General features: G+C 43.4%; 2 protein-coding genes across 7 annotated transcripts in view; one reads left to right on the forward strand and one right to left on the reverse strand.

The window, feature by feature from the left end:
- The window catches only part of LOC142102190 (calpain-2 catalytic subunit-like), a 113,728-nt gene extending 107,121 nt beyond the window's left edge, over nt 1–6,607 (reverse strand). For 5 of the 6 annotated variants that reach the window (XM_075186894.1, XM_075186896.1, XM_075186893.1 and 2 more), the window contains exon 1: nt 6,534–6,607. The gene's annotated coding sequence lies outside the window, so the exon portion shown is untranslated. The remainder of the gene's footprint in view (nt 1–6,533) is intronic. The other variant, XM_075186892.1, reaches the window with a different exon arrangement.
- A 261-nt stretch (nt 6,608–6,868) lies between these two features.
- NOP53 (NOP53 ribosome biogenesis factor) lies at nt 6,869–18,888 on the forward strand. Its single transcript, XM_075186898.1, has 13 exons — nt 6,869–7,092; nt 7,473–7,537; nt 8,692–8,776; nt 10,086–10,282; nt 10,372–10,442; nt 10,948–11,043; nt 12,101–12,205; nt 13,214–13,372; nt 15,737–15,912; nt 16,460–16,526; nt 16,649–16,725; nt 16,891–16,947; nt 18,290–18,888. The coding sequence occupies exons 1-13, from the start codon at nt 6,896–6,898 to the stop codon at nt 18,294–18,296; spliced, it is 1,359 nt and encodes a 452-aa protein (XP_075042999.1). The 5' UTR covers nt 6,869–6,895; the 3' UTR covers nt 18,297–18,888.
- Nucleotides 18,889–22,736: the final 3,848 nt, after the last annotated feature.

A 22,736-nucleotide genomic window follows, 5' to 3' on the forward strand; every position in this document is an offset into this window, starting at 1 on the left:
GTCTATCCATAAACATCAGGTGAAGGCAAGGTCAGCAACAGGCAGAGGTTAAAGCCAGGCACCAATGGTTAGATGGTCAATAGAAAGCAAGGGCCTACAATGCGTATCACAGAGCAACACACCCGGTCAGGTATATAAAACCTAGACTGGGTGCCAAAGTGGTGCCACACCAGCGCTAGTTGAGCTGCACATGACCACTTCTGCGGACATGCACAGAGCAGTGAGGGTGGTAAACAACGGGTATTCACCTAAGACAACACTAACCAGGTAATAGTTTTCTAAGGACAAATATAATAGGTGGTGTGATATTCTTGACATAAGACTGTAGTCAAAATTTATAGAGAAAGAGAACACGGTGGGCAACACGGTGGCTAAGTGGTTAGCACTTCTGGCTCACAGCGCTGGGGTCATGAGTTCAAATCCCGACCATGGCCTTATCTGTGTGGAGTTTGTATGTTCTCCCTGTTTGCGTGGGTTTCCTCCGGGTGCTCCGGTTTCCTCCCACACGCCAAAAACATACTGGTAGGTTAATTGGCTGCTATCAAAATTGACCCTAGTCTGTGTGTGTGTGTGTTAGGGAATTTAGACTGTAAGCTCCAATGGGGCAGGGACTGATGTGAGTGAGTTCTCTGTACAGCGCTGCGGAATCAGTGGCGCTATATAAATAAATGATGATGAAAGAGAAGAAAAGCCCCATGTTTTGGATTATACTTTTATTCGACGCCATAGGGTTATTATAACAGCCTTGTCTTTGTCTTGTCTTTTTTCAGTAAATTCACAGACAGTTCCTAACGAGAGCACCCATCACCCCACCCTCTCCTGCCAGAGCTGCCCCAGATTCCTCAGCAGAGTGCAAGTATTCTGGGTCAGAGGATCAGCAGATTACATAGTTCTCTGAGTGTGCAGAAATGAGACACATCGCTCTCAGCTCCAAGCTCTATTACAAAGCTAGAAGCACATAAACACTTAGGATTTCTAGGATAATATAAAGCTATAGGAGATGCTATAGGGAGATTACACACTGCTGCGCAATTACATCTATTTGTACAGGTAAGCGCAAGGATGAAAGTGGCGGCGGCTGCTGGGGTGCAAATATTGGACAGATCTTACTTCTAATTGCTGATTGGTTGCCAGACACGATAATAGTACCGCACCCAAATACAAGAATTTGATACTGTGCTGTGGGGCAAGATGTGTAAACAATATTATGGGGCTGATACTGGGCATTAATGGGGGTAATTCTGGTATAGCAGAGCTGAGCCGCTGTTACCCCTGCAAAACTACGTATCTTTACATAACTTCAAGGTGGATTGTCTATGGAAAACTGAACACATAAACGTAATCAACAGATTAAAATGTAGAGAAGTGTAACATGAAATAAAGCCGGCCTGATGTCCCCTAATTCCATGCCTTAAGACATGTGGGTGTAACTGGGGTTGAACAATATTCTAATAGCAAAATGTAAAAGTTGAATTATAGCATGGGTGGACCCCTTGTTACTTACCTGGTGCCCCCAACATTCTGCAGACTGTGTGTTGTCAAGGAGCAAACAGGCTGCCTGTCTGAGAAAAGTCTGGGTCTGCTGGACTGGGGAGAGTGCGCCTCGGACATCATAGACCTCTCCTCATTCTGATCGACTTAGTGGTTCGTTCGAGGCAGTGTGTTGTTCTATGACAAAAGCTGACTGTGGGAGTGAATGGTGCAGTGGTGGGTACAAGACATCGGAGGACCTGCCAGGTAGCCTGACCACAGGTAAGCAAGTGATGGAAAGTGTTCTATAATGGAATTTATATAGATCAAAGTGTACAAATCAGAATACAGATGTGAGAATTCCCTCATTCATGCAAGTCTGAAAACCAAGGCTACTAGATCAGCTTCCAGTAACTCGTTATAATTGTATAACAGAATAAGTGACAGAGTTTAAAAAATTAAAATGTTTCTCTGGGATAAGGGACGTTTTATCCATAAACCCAGAGATCACAGGTCAGAGTCTCACGTTTCCGAGGTCTGAATGATGTTACTTATTTATATAGGGAGACGAACACTCTGAGCTCCATAAAGTTATAAGATAAATATAACACCTTATTTATATACCAGAGAGAGGTAACAAGCCCCATGCTGTTTAGTATGAATCATTTAAACACATTCCTAGAAAATCTTCCATCCAGCTGACCGGCGCTTCCCTCAATTGTCCTCAGCATATTTTCTGAGTGTGTAATTAATGGCAGCGCTGAGTGGTGTTTAATTCCTGAGATGTTCTCTGGGCATAACCTAGATGTGACCCCAGGATGCCTGGGTGTGCCCCCATAAATAATGCTGGAGGGAAACCCTGTGTAAATGTACAGAAAGCATCTGGGGAGTGGGGAGGGGGTGTTATTTACACAGTGAGGAATGTTCCTATAGGTTCCAAACCTGGAGAACTTCACACACACTTCTCATTTCAGCCATAGGCTTGGCTGTTACATTCAACGCAGTAACCCTTTAAATGCCAGATCCAACTGCAGCTATCTGGGCTGAATACAGCAACCATGCATGTATGTAATTCATGTATGGAGAGCTACATCTTGTAATGTCAGATATTACAACATAGGACATATTCTCACTGACAATATGACATAATGTTAAGTCAGTCTAAATTGTCTATTAAATGAAAAGCTGGGGCATCCCTGCTAGATGAAAATGATAGTCCCAACAAAAAACTGAACACAGCAGGTGCCCCTATATAAGGAAACACTTAGCAGAGGTTTTGAAGTTACCCTGCAAGACATTATTAGGGGGCAAGAGCCCCCTACTGTCAAGTTTAAGCATTGCATGTACAGATGTGGGTGTAACTGGGGTTGTAAAGGAATTCATTTCTGGAGGAGAGATCTGTGGGCATGACCAATCAAGACCAAGAATAAACAACTAAAAATATTTGTAGCAGAGAAGAGACAGGGCAATGTAGTGTGTGACATGTACATTCCTAATTATATCACACGGGTCAGAATAAACTTTTGTTTAGACTTGAATTTATTGAATGCAAGCATGAGGAGGTTGTGCTAAGGACTGATCTAACCTGAACACATGATATAAATTAGTAGGCTTGCAGCTCTACAGCTATTGTGGAGCTAGAGCTTCTACAATTAGTGTAATGTGCAGTTGCAAGTATGAGGTGCTTGCCAAACAGTAATCATTAAGGTTTATTTTAAGGCACTTCGTCACAAAGGCTGACGAAGGAGGTTCAGACGTTAGACAGAGGGTAGAGAGCACCCTGCTCATAAGGGCTTACAGTCTAGAGGGAGAGGGCAATGCTGAGACAATAATTAGTGGGACTCGGAGCGGAGATGGGACCGTAGCTGGTAGAACATGCAGGAGTGAATTATCAGGTGGGGGTATTTCAGGCTATACCGAGGAGGTGGCTTTTGAGTGAATGCCTGAAAGATTGAAGGTTAAGGGAGAGCCTGGTCAGTCAAGGTAGGGAGTTCCACAAGTGGGCAGCAGCACAGGAGAAGTCTTGAGAGACGGGATCGAGAGGTGATCAAAGGAGGTGAGTGGCAGGTCAGAGGCAAAGGGAGTGCATCTTGTGATGAGGTCAGGGGTGTTTGAAGAGGAGGAGTTGGTGAGGGCTTTGAAGGTGAAGGTGAGTAGTTTGAGTAGAATTCTGAGCTAGTTTTGTAAAACTTTTCCAAAAGTTAGGAGCCAGGGCAAGAAGAGCCAGCAATTTTGAAACAACAAGGGGTGTGATGATTTTTTGGCACTTTACATAATATCAAATCTAAATGGCCAACACATAGTAATAACCCCAAGTATTATACAGCAGCAAACATCGCCAACCCACGTTCTTCGTCACACGCATTGCCAGTCCCTGTCGTTCATTACACCATTTACAAGTTGGTGCCCCATTACAAATATGGCAGCCTCTGCCCTTTCACCCCATTAACCAGCCTATGCCACCATTACACCATTTATCAGCTTGTGCCTCCATCAAAACTACCTGCCGGTGGCAGAGTCGATGTCCTCTAGCCATTCCCCCCACTCCAGAATAACTTCGGTGAACCATTAGGACAGATTTCCAAAGATTACAGTTCCATGATACATTGCTATAACATACTGTAATGTTACTTTGGGCAGAATCATACTATATGATCCCTACATGGCATTGGCTACTGTAGCAGCACAGAGTTTACTAATACTGTGCCTGTGAGCTTTAATCACCAGGAACTGGCTCCAATGGTTCCCGTCAAAAGCACTGCAGAGTGGGCCAACAAGGGGGCATACTCTACAGAAGTGGGACATCTATTTACTAGTGCAGGCCTGGACTAATCTTAGCCATCAAGTCACCACAATCAACAATTAAAAAATACGCTGTGAAATCTAAGATTTGTCCAGCTCTGAGCTAGTAAACAGATCATAGAGCAGAGGTAGGTAACCTGTAGCTCATCAACTGTTGTGAAACTACAAGTCCCAACATACCCTGCACAATTTGTAGGAACGTAGGGGTGTAAGCATAAGTGAGGCTTGCCAGACATGAATCTAAACAGAACACACTTATAAATACATTATAAAGCATAGGAACCTTTTGCTCGCCAACTGTTATGGAACTAAAAGTCCCAGCATGACCTTCTCAGATAGGTCCATACAGCAGATATTGCTGAAGCTACTAAATTAGTGCAATAAGGCCATGATTGCCAACTTTCCTGGAATGTCCAGGAGACTCCCGAAATCTGGGTAGGTCTCCTGGAGTCCCGGGAGAGCAGGCAATTGTTCTGCATTCCTAGTGAAGTGGGCAGGATGGGAGCCTCAATGACGTGATTCGCGGTTCTTAACGGCAAAATGTTGTGGGGGTGGGGCATGTTGACCATGCCCCACCCCCTTCCGCCACGCCCCCTATCCGGCATCTCCCAGAGGTCCATCTCCATATATGAAAGTTGGCAAGTATGAATAAAGCTAATTTTATTTATATATTATACATTTGTATGTTTAACGCTCTTTTTTCTGACTTTTTCAGCTTTAACTTTCTAGCTAATTATTATTAGGTTAATTGGCTGATGATAAAATTAAAGTGTGTGTGTTAGCGAATTTAGACTGTAAGCTCCAGTGGGGCAGGGATTGATGTGAATGACAAATATTCTCTGTACAGCACTACGGAATTTGTGGCGCTATATAAATAAATGGTGATGATATATTATGTTAAGGATGAAAACTTTGACATGAACTGAAATAAGGAAACTCTGGTGAGCTTTTAAAAAAAATGTACTTCACATATAAAGATCTGTAATAAAGCCAATATTTGCCCAAGAAAGGGGTTTGTTTTTTTCCTGTGACCCCAGGAATACCTTTTGTAGGAGCGTCTTTGTAGCAGTTTTAAGGCTGTTTCTATTCAGACTGCGATTTTGGGGAAGGGGAGTGGGGCAGCCTGCAGTTACACAATCCATCATCTGTTGCAACATTGCAAGCATAACGGCAACACTAAAGCGGATCTGTCTCGCTCCTGCGGCATTGTCGCTAAGTTGCCTGCAGCATGGTTGAAGTATATAATGTGGCCTAGTGGCTAGCACTTCTGCCTCAGAGCACTGGGGTAATGAGTTCCCAACCATGGCCTTATCTGTGTGGAGTTTGTATGTTCTCCCCGTGTTTGCGTGGGTTTTTTCCGGGTGCTCCTGTTTCCTCCCACACTCCCAAAAACATACTGGTAGGTAAATTGGCTGCTATTAAAAAAAATTGACCCTAGTCTCTGTCGGTGTGTGTCTTTGTAAGGAAATTTAGACTGTAAGCTCCAATGGGGCAGGGAGTGATGTGAATAAATTCTCTGTACAGCGTTGCGGAATTAGTGGCGCTATATAAATAAATGATGATGATGATGTTTGAATCTTGATTTGCTTACAGTTGATGGCTCTTAAAATGAGAAGGGACAGGCTAGATATTCACTGCATAGCACTGCCTATACCCAGAGCTATGAAACTCAGGAGGCCAGGTATTGCTGCATATTCTAAACGTACGCTCAGAGGTACCATGTTATATTGGCAAATATGAATATATGGGCCGAATAGATTTAATGGAAAAAAAAAACTTGTTTGAAAAAGGAAATGTCCTTTAAAGTTGCATTACCAACTAGGAGGCATTTTTACTAAAGCAGCCAGACCCCCAAGTTGTTTCCCAGAGTCTCAGGGGCTCCAGCTCTGGTGGGGCCACCTAGGAAAATGAAGTAGGGACTGGTCTATGCAGCAAAAAGAAGGGAAATGTGAGCAGAAAGAGGGACAAGGGATTTTAGGTAAAACATGGGCAATTTTAGTAACTAGTGTCGGTATATTGTCAGAACTTTCTTACTCAGTAATATCACTGAACATTTAGTTTATAATTTACTCTCTGCTGACAATCATTACTGCAATGAAGGGACTGGAACATGTCACACAATTTGACGGGCCATAACAATATATATAACATCCCCCACTACAGGGAAGATTTGTACACATATGTATTGTTGCATACATAGAGGTATAATAAGTACCCTATAACTGTATTATGCATATAATGTGTTATAGACATAGAGATACCTAATAAATACACGGTGACTTAAATCTTCCACCTCCTATTTCCAGCTGTTCTCCTGTACAAAGATGGCCGCTGTTCTCCTCCTGTACAAAGATGGCCGCTGTTCTCCTCCTGTACAAAGATGGCCGCTGTTCTCCTCCTGTACAAAGATGGCCGCTGTTCTCCTCCTGTACAAAGATGGCCGCTGTTCTCCTCCTGTACAAAGATGGCCGCTGTTCTCCTCCTGTACAAAGATGGCCGCTGTTCTCCTCCTGTACAAAGATGGTCGCTATCATCCAGTACAAAGATGGCCGCTGTTTGCCTTCAAGCTGAGGTGTGGTGACGAATTTCCGGTTTGGACGGTAACTCCGCCTTTAAGACCAAGATGGCGGCAGCCAAGAGACGAAACGTGGAGGAGCGGGATTTCTTGGGGTTCACCGCGCTGTCCAAGTGTGGTAAGAAGGGCGAGCCGAAGAGGAAACGGGTGAACAGGAACAAGAAGAAGAACTGGGGCCGGCACAGTGATGTCCGCGATGTGGAGGAGTTCCTGGACGACGTGCGGCTGCAGGAGAGGACTGCCGGGTGAGAGACGGGTGTACACAGCGGGGGTGGGCTGCTGGGGGCGTAAGATTAGACTGTAGTGGTCCGACAGGGTGGGGGGTGCGCAAATGGGTGTCTCAGGTAGAGGGCCATAGGGTGCTGGAGGGCGCAGACGGGTGTCCCTAGTATAGGGTGCGGGTGGGTGTCCCGGGTAGGGTGCGGATGGGTGTCCCGGGTAGGGTGCGGATGGGTGTCCTGGGTCGGGGGATGCAGGGTGCCTGTCTTCTGGCACCCAGGGATGGGGGATCACATATGGCTGGTGGGGTCAGAGGTGAGGTTTATGGACTACTGGAAAAGGCTGTTTTGGGGCTGACCCCTTGTGTGTCTTTGCACTCTGCCCAATGTCTGGTTGTCTCACACAGGGGCCTGCTGGCAGAGAAGGAGGATGAAAGCTTGTTCTTTGTGGATACTAGAAAGCCTGAAAAAGGTAAGTTCTGGTCCCTCTGCTTAAAGCAATGAACACTGCCAAATCATTGTAGACATTCCAAGTATATATAGCAGCCTGCATAGTTTTTAAATTGGTCTAATTTCGTTAAAGCTAAACTTTTTTTTTTTACACTATTCTCAGCCACAAAAGTTAGTGTATTGGCACAGATCATGATAAACAATGTGATGTCTGAAATAGTAAAGTCTGCGTGCATTCTTTATGTGAAAGATTGTGCTTGAGCACATTGAGGTCAATGACCCTACTTGTTGCATCAATGCATTATGGAAATGCAGAAAAACAAAACCTTCAGTTGCTGAGCATTGCAGTTTGCCTAGCTTTGTATAATTAGTATGTATTGAAACCGGAGGCAAAACTACATGCTATAGAAGGTTATCATCCACCAGAATTGCATTGTTGCCAATAGAAACTAGCACTATTGGTCAGCATAGAGGTTTAGTCACTGGGTCAGTGATGGGAAACAGGCGGCCCTCCAAGCCTTCACCTGTGGCCCCCAGCTCTTTCTTGATTTAGTCTGGTTTGTTTGTTATAGCTTATATATCCCTTGTTTATCTTTCATGACGATACCTGTTGAACTGCTCTTAGATGGCTGTCTCTGTAATTGAACGTTTTGTTTAAACTTACTAGAGCCTAACGGTAATGTGCGGCCTCTTTGAAAGTTAGAGGGCACCCATGTGGCCCCTGAAGTGTTTCATGCTGCCTGTCGCTGCCCTAGACTAATGCTCTGGCTGATGGAAAGTAGTTTTAAGCAGCTACAGTTTCTGCAGAGAAAAAAAAAGCAACAAAAGCTTTTTTTTACTTGTAATCACTATGCTGTCACACTGGTAATGAGTGTTATTGGGCAAGGGAAAATACTATAATAGAGGACTGTATGGGGAAGATAGCCTAAGGCCCTGCCACTACCACCTTGTATGGTAGATTACTGTACATCTTGGATTTGAAAGGGTTAATGGTTCTGTCTTACGAAACTGATGTGTTTTGGTGGATGTTTAGTATCCTTTTGTAAATAAAATGTTTGCATTCACAATATATCTGCTTAATGCGTTAAAGCGCATTTTGCTATCTTATGTTGAACCAGTTGCTGAATACAGCATGTATATTAAATGTTTAAAACTGAGCTTTGTATTTTTCACCAGCTGTCAAGAAGAAAGTTAAACATGTAAAACCTCTGAAAATAGACCTCATTCTACAGCTGGATTCCAAAGTACCTGCACCAAAAGAGTGAGTCAGAAACTGCTAATCGTAACTTATGACTTTCTTTTTCTAGAATGCATCTGTTAACTTTGACAACAAACCTTGCCATATAGAGACCACTATATAACAATCTAACACTATAGCAGATTAATGTTGCACAAGTAAACCTTACTGTATCACCACTGTTCATAAATTTCTATGCTATATAAATGTTGATTCTAGTCAGACTTCGGGTCTGATCATCTCAAACTTGGGTTTTGAGTGGATTTGCAATCGTCAAGTTACATAAAGATGAACCAGAAACAAACAGATCATACTTGACAATTATGCAATAACTCCAAATAACTAATCTCCAAAACACCCCAGCGTTACTCTAGGCCAGTGGCACCCTGGGGTGCCACAGCAATTTCACAGGGGTGCCAGGGCTAGTGGTAAGCAAGGCAAGCGGCTGCTTGGTAATTATTTTGGCTTAGGGGTGCCTCGAAAAAAAATGGAGAGCCTAAGGGTGCCTCAAACTGAAAGTCTGGGATTCATTGCTCTAATCTGTATATAGATGATAAACCTCTTGCTACAGAATCTCCCCTGGGGCTCTGGTCTCCTCCAGATGGTGTCTGTGTTTTTTGTTGTCTCCTAACTGCATCTTGTCCTCGGTGTTAAACACATTCTCTCCCTATAGTGTCTTGTTTACTCTTAAACCACTTCAGCGTTTTGTTGAACAGCGTGTTTATTCTGCTGGCTTTATTCTTGCAGTCTACTTATAAATGGCCGTCCTCTGCACAAAATACATTCACCTTGCTGACTTCTAAACTAGTGCTTTGTTATTAAAGCTGATTCATGAGTTTTGTCATTTACCTCTTACATTTCAACCCGGATCAAAGTCTGCAGCCAAGGACTGCACCGTATATATTTTGACTTTGCCCATCTGGACCACAGTTTAAAATATTTTGGCATAGCAGTCTGGGAATGGTACGTAAAGCACTCATGCCCTATGACTTCATTAACCAGAGCTACCCAGACACCAAAGCCAGCCAACCCCATTAAGTATAATATTTAACTGCTTGTAACTTCCCTCATAAAAGCAAGCTCACACTAGTCTTGTGAAAACCTTAATGCTCAGTCATACCTTTCTTGTGCAGTAGGCAGCAGTCTCTTTAGATTATATAGAAGCTAAAAGGTTGCATCGTTCACTTTAATTGGTGTACTTGCCCAGTTTGTTCTCTTCCTGTACTTGGGCTCCATGGCATTGGTTAGATCCTTGCAGCTCTAAAAGCAAATAGGAAAAGGACTGAATGTGTACTTGGACCTTCCATGTCATACATTATTCCTGTCCACACAGCATTACTTCTCACCAAGTGCCCAATGGAAGGAAGCTGAAGAGGAAGAGGGAGCGAGAGGAGAAGTTGGAGAAGAGGGGGATTCTGCCCCGACCAGAGAGGCTGCTCCGGGCTCAGCTAAACAAACCCAGCTCCACATGTAAAGACGAGGCCAACAACAACCCATCCCGAGGCTTCTATGATATCTGGGCAGAGACGAGTAAGTGGATTCGCAGTAATCCGTGGCAACCCCTTCCAGATCTAGGCCACATACTGGATCTTATTCACTTTTTTTTTCCCCCTCTGTAGATCCATTGGATTCTGCAGTTGAAGGAAAAGACCAATGGTTTTTGGATCAGACCAAAAAGGGTCGTGTCAAGGTGAGCTTAGGTTATCCATACAGAGTATATATTAGAACAAATGGGTAACATGCTCCTTGAGCACGCACCCTCATGTTAATGTGCAGTTATTGCAGGGGTTGTGATACACTGGCATTCATCTAGGTGATGCCTATCCATGCACTAGGGCATAATAACCTCATCAAGGCACTTTGTGCACCATATGGCCCTATTTGTGATGTCGCTGGTTCCTAGTAGATAGACCACATTCTTGTTAATATTGGCTGGCACCAGAGTCTCTACCCTCGCATCCAACATTCCTTCTCCCATATGGTTTGTGATGACCAAGACAATTGCTTAGTGTATGACTTAGATGCATTCTCGTACTAGATGTTTTGATGCCAGTTGAAGCGTTGTTCCATTTTTAATTTTGTCCAGTAAACTTTCAAGAGATTAAAAACTGCTTATGTATAATACCGCATTTCCCATTTTAACTGTTGACATAATCGGCCTCAGAACGCTGATCCTAACACTGTCTTCTCTACAGCGTCCCCAGAGAATGCAGCAGAAACCATCTCCACTGCCGGCTGTTGAAGTTCCTGCTCCTGGGGCCTCCTACAACCCCACCTATGAATCGCACCAGGTCAGTGTACAGGTCTGACATCCATTGGTGCAATGTATCAGACCTCACCTGGTGGTTTCTCTGGCACTAAGGGCGTGTGCCACAAACACTGAGCTAATTAGTAATTGCACAGCCACCTCTTGTCTTGCACTGTTGACTATTACAACAGATGAAGAAAAGCAGTGCAACATTTTATCCAGACTACTGATCGCTGAAGTCTAGTAAAGCCTATGTAGAAAGAATAATGCTGACAGTTTCAAAGTATATTTATATGATTTGTAATCCATTGTGGGTGTTACTTATTGATTAAATTACTTTTGTAAATTCTCTTCTGAATAAAATGTAAATACCCCTATGCAGCATTACACACACTGGTTAGAAGTATAGATTTAACGCGCTACCACCTAGATAAATCCTCTTACTTAGGTGCCCTCCCATCTAGCTGGAGGACCAGTGGGGCTGCATGCGGCCAGTTCCCAGGAGTTCTGCAGGTTAAGGAACACAGAACCAGCAAATGTTTCCTGATGGGGAGAGAGGGCCTTGTTATAGCAAGTAGAACGAATTGTTGTAACTAATTGTTGGGGGCCAGTACTGAACCCTAAAGATAGCCGTGTGTAGCCCATAGGGCCATGACAACCGGGATATTCTTGTGGCCGGCTCCTAACTTTCTTCCTAATGTTGCCACCTTTGCACTGGAATCAAGACCTATTTTTCCTCATGGGTAGACACCAACTTTGGGTGCAAGGTGTTTCTAGCACCACATTTTACCACTTTCTGTTGCGTATTTTAGTTTTGTTTTTCCTGTGGTCGACAGCCACCCCCTTCTTTTATTCTCATTGTATTAAGGTTTTTTTTTTTTTTTTTTTTTTTATTTAATACTTTTGCGTGAATTGAGGCTAATATCTGGGAGTGAGTTGTTAATCTGTTTTACATAATACATGAGCTTTAGAATTCTAAATATCTGATATGGGTCCTCTTACAGTGTGATTGGTGTTTTGTTTTTGGCTTTTTTTTTTTTTTTTTGGTTCATGATTTGTGGAACAAAATTCTGATTTAAAGATGACCTGTCTTCCTCCAGGCACTGCTCCTCCGGGCACATGAGGTGGAACTAAAGAGGCTGAAAGAGGAGGAAAGACTGGAGAGGCAGCTGAAGTTTCCCACGAAGGCCGAAGCTCCAACGGAGGTTTGTTTCCTCCCTGATTCATCTTCCTAAGGAAAAAATACACCTGCATTTTGTAATTGTAAAGAGCTACTAGCCCCACACCACCTCCTCCCTTTGTTTCATTGCTCTGCTCCTGCCCCTTTAAGGTACCCATGTAGTGAGAGCCCTAGATGTTTGGAGTATGCCACTGTTGCACCAAGTATGTCAAAATAGAGATCTAGAGTCCCCTGGCTGGGAGCAGGTACAAGAATCGCTGCTCCTTGTATATAAAAGACCTAATAACAGTCATCTGTTTAGCACCTTGTCAGTGCCGTATGCTCTGGCAATTCTTTATACATTAGGAAAAAAACAAAGTTGTTCTTACAAATATCATAGTGATAGATGATAGTGATAGAGGCTTTCTACAAGCAGAACCCCTCGTCTCACCCTTCCAATCTGTCGGTAGTCGCGGTCTGTCCTCGGGTAACCTGGGAGCTGGTAGGGGAGGGAGGCTGCTGTAGAGCCAGTGTGCTGCTGGTGGTTGGGGTACCCCACTGGCGTTTTTATCTTTTTCTCCTATGTGTCACTTCCCAGTCCCACACCCCAGTGCTGATGAAAGGGAACAATGAATAGTAATGCGATAGATCACTTGTCATGTAGATATATAGTATATTTTTATATCTTTATGGGTTATACCACTTAATAGTAATATTGAATGTCGACCCATGACTGTATCCCTGATTTCTCCAGCCATGATCTAGAAACCATATGGAGTGTGATCATTGATCTGTGGTGCAGGTTAAAACAGCAAACGCAGTAAACACAACTGTGGTAGAAGACCAGTACAGAGTAAAATTGATATCATTGGTGGATAGAGCCCGGTCCTGATGCATTTTGGCCGTGTATGACAGGCGCAACCTGTGGCTCCAACTCTGCTGAATTCGGTTCCAGCAGGCGTCTGGTTCCATGTAGACTCGCTGGTTACCTAACTCATGTGGTGGTGGCAGTATGATAGACCGCTGAACATTCTCTGCTCTCTCCCTTGGGCAGGAAAGTAAATTCCAGGAGCTGTGCGAGGGGCTGGTGGAGGAGTCGGACCATGACTGTTCAGGAGAGGAGGAGAGCGAGGAGCAGAGATCGGTGTCCCTGCCTCAGAGGGAACGCAAGACTGAACGGCAGAGGAAGAAGGAAAAAGATGCCAAATTTCTGGTGAGTTTGGTTAAACCTGTCTTATAATCTTAAAAATGTCCCTTTTTAAGATTTTGTTCATTTTATTCAAATAACCAGAACTTATTTTGTAATCTGTTAGGCCATATGGTGAATGCAGGATCACTATCGCTTGGAATAGGAGTCATTGGTTCATATGGACGGGGCATGCATTGTGGCCATTGGAATGGGATATTTTTGCTGTATTTGCATTTAAATACTGTACTTCACTTAAGATTTCAAAGTATATTGGTGCTGCATTCCCTGTGTCTGAACAGACCATTTGTACATCACAAGGGGGAGTCTGAGTCTAACTTTGAGTGATCCTATAACCAGGATTTCATTTTTCCACAAGTCAATTGAACACACAGACAGAATATGGATATGTATTCCAGAAATGCTTATCTGCCCCTGTTAGCAATCATTCTAGTAGTGTGAACAGACAGCTGGTTACTGTAACTTTAGGGTTATTACACATCTTTATTAGAGGTTCCCCTGTATGGGTGATGGGGTTCTCTAGCTGTTACAGCACTCTCTCCGCTTCCTACCTGAGTCGCTGTCCTGTTCCCAGGAAGACTGGGGTTTATGTGTTTTGCTCCAGTGTTAAATATATCCTATTCCATGTGACCTGCCTGTAGAGTTAAGATGTGATGCCCTTCTCTGACACTGTAAATCTGTGCCTGATTTGGTGCCAGCTGGGCAAGAAGCCAGTACCAGCTTAAATCCACCCTCTGAGTCCTTTCACTTCTCCATCTGCTCTCGAGGTGTTTTCTCTCCTGACACCCTGTAACTAATCCTGCAGCGCATCTGAGCTTGGGGCATTAATAGATTCATTTAGCCTCTGGAAATTGGAGGAATCTGCCAAAGCATTATGACTGGAGACTAGCACTGGTAACCACAGACTGCTCGTTCCAAACACATCAAATGTAAACAGCTGTAATTACCTTCTCATGCTCCCAGTAACTGGGTCTGGATGCGGGGGCATCCTTTATATTTACATTACTGCAGTCTCCTGCCTGTTGTGCATAGAATGTTGATTACGCTAAGGAGGGACTTTCACTATTGGAGAGGAGAATTGGGTAATAAGATTTTATTTGAGCACTTAAGTCTTATCCAGTTCTAATCTTGGGGAGAACTCATTGCGGAGAGTGGCACTCCGTGGCAAATTATTTTTTTTGCAATTAACTCTTAATATCCTGAGCTATTCACAGCTACACTAGTGATATCTATCAAAAAATAGATTGCAGATCCTCCACTTAATCCTCAGCCATAGCAAGCGCTGACATATAAACAAATTGGTAGAAGCTGATTCATATTAAACAAGCATTTTACATCTGCAGGTGACTTTCTTATTGGTTTATACATGGCAGCCTGCAGCTTTCACTAAACTGCGTTACTTTATCGCTAGCTTTTTGCTGTTTTTCAGCCATGTATTTATGCAAGGTAAGGGGGTAAGGTATCTTTTTGCTGCAATGTTTTGTCTCTATGGCAACAAAATGGACATATATTCCAGGATACAAATTTTAAAAAACATCCTAAATATAAGCCTGAAAGTTGCAGCAATTAAGTTTTGTGTAGGCATGTAGAAATAAATGCAATATCAGAAGGTGGACGTCCCCTTTGTGAGGGTTCTTGGCGTTTTCATGTCTCTTGCAGAAGTAAGAATTCTATGCAAACAATTTGTTGTGCTATGTGAAGCCTTTGGTTATTTCCCCCCTCTGTATGTGGTTGTAGTGCAGCCTGCCTATCATTTTCCTGTAAACCAGCTGTGTATGACTGGACACAATGTCCAGCTCTCTTCTGCTTGTGATCTAGACCGTCTTGTTTGCGGCTGATCAGTATAACCTCTGTCTGCTGAACCTGCCCTGTGATGAGACCCATCCTTGCGCTGTGAGAATTCTCTGCCTTGCAGGAATGTGATGCGAAAAATGGGTGCCCCGGGGATTTGGGGTGTTTCCCATCCCTGGGCTCTGAGGGCAACGCATGACAAGTGGTCCCCACTGTCCTTTGTTTATATACGACAAATTTTTTTTCTCAGCAGACTAGCAGTCTGTCACAGCTTGTTTATTCTGGATGTTTTAGGGTGGAATGTTTAGCTGAAGTTTGTGGGGAAGTTTGTGTTGAACAAATTGGTCTAGGAGAAAACTTCGACACAACATTTGCCAATATGGCTGCTCGTGTTCATGCTTGTAAATACTGATCTTTGTGCAGAAACATGCTGATTGGCCAATTACAGTAATTTCTGGGATGCATTGTGTATGATACTACCACAAGATGTTTGGTAGTCTTGCTATGTGATTGTGTCCTGTGCAGTGCTACAGTCTGATTTGGGAGGTAGTCATGGTTATCCTCCTGTTTATTCCCCAGAAAGCTCGGCTAGAGGCAGAGAAGACCGAGAGGCTGCGTCGTCAGGGACTGTTCCAGCTGAAGTCTCTCCACTCAATGGTGAAATCTCGACAAGCGGAGCTGTTGAGGCGCAAGAAGCTTCGGGAGGAGAAACGCAAAGCGCAGGCCTTGCAGCCACGGAGACTGGGCCGCCTCAAGTGAGTAAGACGGGATGAGCTGTCTGGCAGCTGGAATACCATGGTCACAAGCATTCTGTCTGCAGAGCTTTCACGCTCTTGTTAGATGTCTCCAGTAGAACATTCAGAACTGTCCATTATTGTGATAATAGGAGATGAGGGCACAATCTTATAGTTTTGGGACTCTGCCCTGTGATGAGATGCATCCTTGCGCTGCGAGAATTCCCAGCATTGCATGCTGGGAATGTGATGCCAACACTGGGTGCCCTGGGGCTGTGGTGTTAACCCTCTCTGGGGTCTGAGGGCAGAGGACCGATAAAGCAGCACATTAGGAGACTACTCCATACTGATGCAGGTTGCAGCTCCTTCCTGTCTGCCTCCCCTCTGTTTCCTGAAATATGCTGTGCTGCTGTGAGCAGTCCGTTAACCTGATGTCTGTGGAAATAATGGATGAGCAATAGATGAACAATGAATACATTTAGGAGCTTTATACTCTACTTTGTTTAACAGACTATGTCCCATTTTCAATTCATCCAGTGATGCTATCCTTTAACACCTTCATTTTAAGGTATCAAGAGCCTGCTATAGATCTTCTCCTGAGCAATGAACTAACAGACTCGCTGAGGAAGTTAAAGGTAAAGTTCTATACCGAACTCATCTAGTACCTTGGTCATGGCAGTGGGTGCTGATTTTGCTTTAAGACAGAGTTGTAGGCTTAATGTACTCAGTAGGCTAAAGAAACCTGTTATCTTCACAGCCCGAGGGAAGCGTTACCACAGACCGGTTTAAGAGTTTCCAGAAAAGAAATCTCATAGAACCCAGAGAGCGTGCAAAGTGAGTACTAGTGAATGGAGGGGGGGGGGGGCTTCTAATGATGCAGTCACTTGGCTAAATGAATGTACTTGAATGGTCATGTCTTTGGTGTTTACATGACACAGTATTTTTTTTTTGTTAACTTGGTATTGTGTGAGCTGACCACTTTCTGTGCTCTTTGTACAGGTTCAAGAGAAGGCTAAAGGTGAAATATGTAGAGAAACGAGCCTTCCGAGAAGTCACGTAAGTGTTGTACAAATGGTCAATGTCCTACCGTTTTTAGAGCAAGTTTTACACACATTGGTTTCTTGGAATGTATTGCTGAAATGGGGCTGTCTACAGTTTTCTGGTGTGGTATGTCTCTTGGTGGAGGGGGGGGGGGGTGTATTTGTGAAAACTGGTGCACAGCTAATTATGCCAAAAAATGGTGGTGTAACACATGACTACAGATCAGGCTACTGTCATTTATAGCACACTTTCTGTTTGGCTACCTGCGCTCCGGGCTCCATAAATAGCCTATTGTATGTTACAAAAAATTATTCATAAATTACTGGGAATGGTGTGTTGTCCGTTGTGGAAATGTTCTAGTGCAGTGCCTACGGGCCTCTAATTTCTAAGTTTGAAACATCACTTGTGGATGGAGGCAATGGGTTGCACTGAAACTCGCTGTCTCGGACTTAAAAGGGTATCGGGGCGTAGTTTTACTTCCCATTTGGTTAAGCCATAATCCAGCAAAAGTGGTACAAACCCTCCTCCTGACCAGCAAATCCCTCCGACTCTCCTCATTCATGCCGACTTTCACCAGGTTGGTGCAGTGCTCCACGACGTGATCAAACTATGTTGAGGTTCTGGTAGACTTGGTGCCTTTTGCACCATTTTTTTTATGTTCTCCTCTAGGGGCTCGGTCAACGTCTTCTGTAATGTGTGCAGTAGCGGGCTAAAACTTGCCAGACCTCCCCTGAATGTGTGGCTCCAAACTCAGTGGAAAAGGCACCACCACCCACCTATTTTTGTTGTGAGGTTTGGCGTTCAGGAACAGGGAATATTCTTGTGTACTTATAATTCATTCCGCTGAGAAAATAAATTCTAGTTCCAAGAAGCAACCTGGGTAAATGGGAGGCTGAATGTGGCCCAGTCCTTGCAAGAACCTGTGGTCCAGGGAAGTTGGCTCTATTTCCAGAGGACATAAATCTGCCACTTGAGGGCAGCTCTAGGCCGATCACTTCTCTGAGATACTGGTCAGTCGGCTGTAGCTGCGGTGTCCCTTGTTTCCTGCTGTGAGGAAGTACCATATTGGGCTGAAGCGGATGATGTGGAGTATGGTGCTGTCGCCCTCCTGGGCTCCTAAACATGCAGACGTATAACAAAATAGGATAGACATCTTGGGAGGACAGTGTCTTGCTCATTTATCTCGGTAGTAGGACATTTCCCGTAAATGAACTGACAAATAAAACCTGGCCTCCTTTGTGTAGATTGGCGCTCTAATGACAGTTCGCGTTTTTATCCCCTTACAAATTGTGCCAGTTAACTATTGCTATAAGATTTCAACTGAAACCCTAAACATAATTTCTTTTTCTTTTCTCAGGTTATAGTTTGGACTGTGGATTTCTACCAGCACGGGGCCCTTAGACAGAGCTTAATATTTTGGATGTCTTCAACAAAAAATATTTGTCCCTGGCAGGGACTGTGTTGTAACCACAAAAGACTGAGAGGAGATGGTGCAAAACTTCACCACCTGCCTGTTATATCTGTCGGGTTAGCAAGACTGGTTAGATCTCGGCCACAGGTTACATGTTGATCCGAATTAAATTATTTTGCCTTCAGACTTTGTTACTGCAACGTGTATTTAAAGCTTCTACAGCCCGTTCCGTTGCAGGTCATTGTAGTCCAACAAAACGTTTCCATGGCTTTTCTTGACTGTCCAGGAAAAATTGGGAGCTTTATAATGTCAGGGCTTGCTGATAACAATGTGTGTAATGGACTCTGCCTAAAATAATTCCACCTACTCGAGTTCAGGTTGTGCTACTGGTTAATAAAATCAGATCGGTCTTGTACAAAGTACTTTGTTATGATGGACCTCTTCCTTTGGACAAGTTTTAATGGCATAGTACAAGTTCTGCCATATGGTAAATAAAAAAAAATAACATAATTTTCTGTGCAAATAAAGATATTGATCAAATTCTTCATGGGGTTTGAAGTGATTTTGGTCACCTTCACTAAAGAGATGAGTTTTCAGGGAATATTTGGAGCCGAGGGCGAAGTCTTGTACAAGGCAGGGAATTCCAGAGTGGGTGCAACCTGAAAAAAGTCCTCTAATCTGGAATGGGTAGGTTGATGAGGTGCAGAGTGCATGGATCAATTTGGCAGACACTGACGAGTGTATGTAGATTTGTTAATGGCTTTGTACGTTGGGAAAAGTATTGTACACTTGGGTTTTGTTGAGTACCAGAAACCAATGTTAGGGCTGGCAGAGCAGGAGTAAAAGAGCGTTTAACGATGAAAATTAGCCTAGTTATTTAGTACAAAATGGATTGTAGAGGTGAACGTCTGGATAGGAGAAGACTAGTTAGGGGGGAGTTTTGGTACTGTGGGAAGACTATCCATGAGATTAGTGTCTTGTGTATGTTCTGAAGATGGTATTTGGATACAGATAGAACTGTCCTTTTTTTGCTCCCCCACATTCAGTCAAGGATGACACCTTGGTTTAACAGAAATAGAGATGCCCGATAATTAGCTTCTGGTGGAAAGACGAACGACTACTTTATTTGAAAGATTGAGGTGGTTATAGGACATCCAAGATGGAATGGTAGAAAGACCTTTAGTATTGCAGGCCAATACAAATGGTAAGATCTTAAGAGGATAGATCCATTTAAGTGTCCTCCACATAGATGTGATATTGAAACCCAAAAGAGCCCATTAGTTTTCTGAGAAGTGGTATAGCTAGAGAAGCAAAGCATGATTGGGACTTGGCTTAAGTGCTCCAGCTCGTTGAGCAAACTGAGAAGAGGTAGGTACAGAGAAGCAAACGCTAAAGAGGTGGTTTGATGGGATGAGAACCAGGATAGGATAGCATCATGAAGATCTAGAGAATGCAGACTATGTATGGGAAGTGAGTGGTCAACAGTGTCTAATGAATCCGAGGTCAAGGACAATTAGAAGCGAGTAATGTATTTTAGACTTGGCAGTGATTACAATCATTGACCATCTTCGTGTTGTGTGGCGCATGAAGTTGTAGCTGAAGATGGTCCTATAGGTTGTGGAGAAAGTTTACAAGGCTCAAGCTTGGAGTTGCATGAGTGTTTATAGGGAATGGTATTCTTGTGAAAGGGCTACAAGTAAGGCAATGTGTATGAATTATCTTTGTATTGTCAGATTTAGAAGAGTTCATCGATGGAGGTTGAAGCAGATTTAGACTTTTGTTTAGGGATGGGTTCACCCATTTAACGCCTGTTGTTCATTCACACTTAAAGGCCTTTACGTGCTTCTCATTCTCCTGGATCTCTGCTGCATTTGACACTGACCATTCACTTCTAATACAAACGCTACATTCCCCAGGCCTTCAGGGCACTGTGCTATCCTGGTTCTTATTCCACAGATCTAATCACTCTTTTAATGTTTGAGGAAGCAGAGGTGGATCCCGCGTTATCAGTTGGAGTACCACAAGGCTCAGTCCTAGCTCCTCTTTAGCTATAATGTCATCTTACATCCGTTTTGGTTTATTCTTATTTAACGACAAGTCTTTGAAATACATATACAGTTCCTTACTCCAGACTGTCTGAAACAGTCTGTTTCGTTTTTTAGCGTTTTATAAATCCAACTTGTCAAGTAGGTGTAATTTTGAATGGAGTTGACAATAAGCATTTCTCAGTTTGTTTGTTTTTTATTTTTAAAGGAGAGTTGTGCTGGACTAAAGTTCCTGCTGCCTATTATAGATACCTTTTTATAGTGATCAATTCATCTAATTACCCTTTGTGTCAATAGGGGGGATCATTATTAAAGTGGACATGTTCCCTATTCAGAGTGGAGTATAACTTCAGGAGAATATCGATACACTAAGAGGCACTGTCTCACTAATATACCAGGCCACATGAATATTAAGCAGGTGTTGTCGATGGCTCATAGCCAGTTCAAGGTTGTGTTCTGGTTTAGCCCATAAAATAAGATGGAAGCCTGCGATGTATTAAACATATTACACTTGGATGAGATCTGGAGTTTCAGATTAGTTATTAAAATGTTCTAAAATCATTCCTCCGAATACCAAAATTATCCCAGTCACCATGAGGCACTGTTGGGCGATATTATGTTGGAGGAGATCTATAAAATGTGTAAAGGCTTAAAATTGGGCAAGTCACCTGGCCCTGATGGTCTTTCAAATGAAAACTACAACCACAACGATCAGCTGTTCTGGTCCAAGTATATACCATTCTTCATAGGCAGGGTGCCATATCTCCTGGGTTTAATGAAACCCATACCACATTGCTCCTTAAGTTGAGCATGGATTCCCAATTAATGGATTTTTATTGTCCCAATACTTTATTGAATACTGATTGCAAGTTGTTGGTAAAAATAATAGTGGATAGACTGCAGTCTATACTGCTAGATCTTCTCACTCCGGTCAGATAGGCTTTGTCAGGGGGATCCGTACTGTTATAGCTGCGGTGATCGCATCTAGCCCACAGCCCACTACACTGCATTGAGTTTGGATCTTCACAAGGCCTTTAATGCGGAGTTGTGATCTCATCTGTTGAGATGCTACAATACAGGGCCTTTGAAAATGACTATAGTGATAATCTGAGGCTTGTACTAAAACCCTGCTATGAGGTTACCTGATTATTGGCTGTAGAGCAGTGTTGGCTAACCTGTGACACTCCAGGTGTTGTGAGACTACAAGTCCCAGCATTCTCTTCCAGCAATAAGCTGTATATGTATTGGCAAATCATGCTGGGAGTTGTAGTTTCACAACACCTGGCGTGTCACAGGTTAGCCATCACTGCTGTAGAGCATACAAATTGAATATGCATAGGGGAAAGAGGGCAGGGGTGCCCATTGTCACCTCTGTTATTTAATGTACATTTGATCGCTTGCTACGCCTCTTGCACAAATACCAAGATTTTCGGGGGACTTGGATAGGAAATAAGAAAATTAAAAATAATGGCTTTTGCACATGACGTCCTTTTGCATCTGGGAAACCCGCAGATGTCCTTGGCAAGGATAATGATATAGAATGTTTTGGAACTATCTCAGGGCTATCTCTAAATTGGGGACAAGTCTGTGACGCCGTGTCTGGGAGAGAGGAACGGTTGTCCTGGATGGGGCTGCAACTTTGCTTTCTGTTGGACGCCCAACAAGCTCACATACTTGGGCATCTAATTACCAAAAATAACCGAAACATTTCTAACCTATATTTTCTAAACATCTCCATTTGTATAAAGGTATTTGGAGGGGGGTGGGTGTCTGATGTTATCGTATACAGGGAGAGCATGTCTCGTTTAGATGATAGCTTTTCCCAAATTATTACCTTCACACTCTGTTTTACTCCCACACAGAGATGTTGTGCAAATTAACAATCTATTTAGAAAGTTTATATGGGTGGGTAAGATCACATAATGGTCTGATCAGATTACAACAAAATAAATCAAATGGAGAGATAAATTTACCAGATGTTGGGAATTATAACTGTGCCTCATTGATGCGTTCCCTCCGGGACTGGCTTCAGGGTTGTTATACTTCCACATTACTGGAAAGTGAGTATTTGGCCAATGTAGACCTAATCAGTTTCCACCACCTTCATGAGCAGGAGATTGCGCAAAGATTGTGAGAGAATCCCTTGTTGTGGACTACGGGGAAGGTGTGTCCTATCATTAGCCACAGGGCTGGTCTTAACACACCAATAGCTATACCGAATCCTGATTTTCAGGATGGTGCGGCAGCCTACCCTTTCTTAATCTGGAAGGTGGGATGTATCGGGACAATTGACTGCCTAATACACAGAGAAACGTCCCCTAACGTTTACAGAAGCAATATCTAGATTT

Source organism: Mixophyes fleayi, chromosome 9, assembly GCF_038048845.1.
Source record: "Mixophyes fleayi isolate aMixFle1 chromosome 9, aMixFle1.hap1, whole genome shotgun sequence".
Classification (NCBI taxonomy): domain Eukaryota; kingdom Metazoa; phylum Chordata; class Amphibia; order Anura; family Limnodynastidae; genus Mixophyes; species Mixophyes fleayi.

Coding starts and splice junctions, on each gene's coding strand:
- NOP53 (XM_075186898.1), top strand. CDS start 6,896: ATGGCGGCAGCCAAGAGACGAAACGTGGAGGAGCGGGATTTCTTGGGG. Junction 7,093..7,472: donor CTGCAGGAGAGGACTGCCGG/GTGAGAGACGGG, acceptor TGTCTCACACAG/GGGCCTGCTGGCAGAGAAGG. Junction 10,283..10,371: donor TGATATCTGGGCAGAGACGA/GTAAGTGGATTC, acceptor CCCCCTCTGTAG/ATCCATTGGATTCTGCAGTT.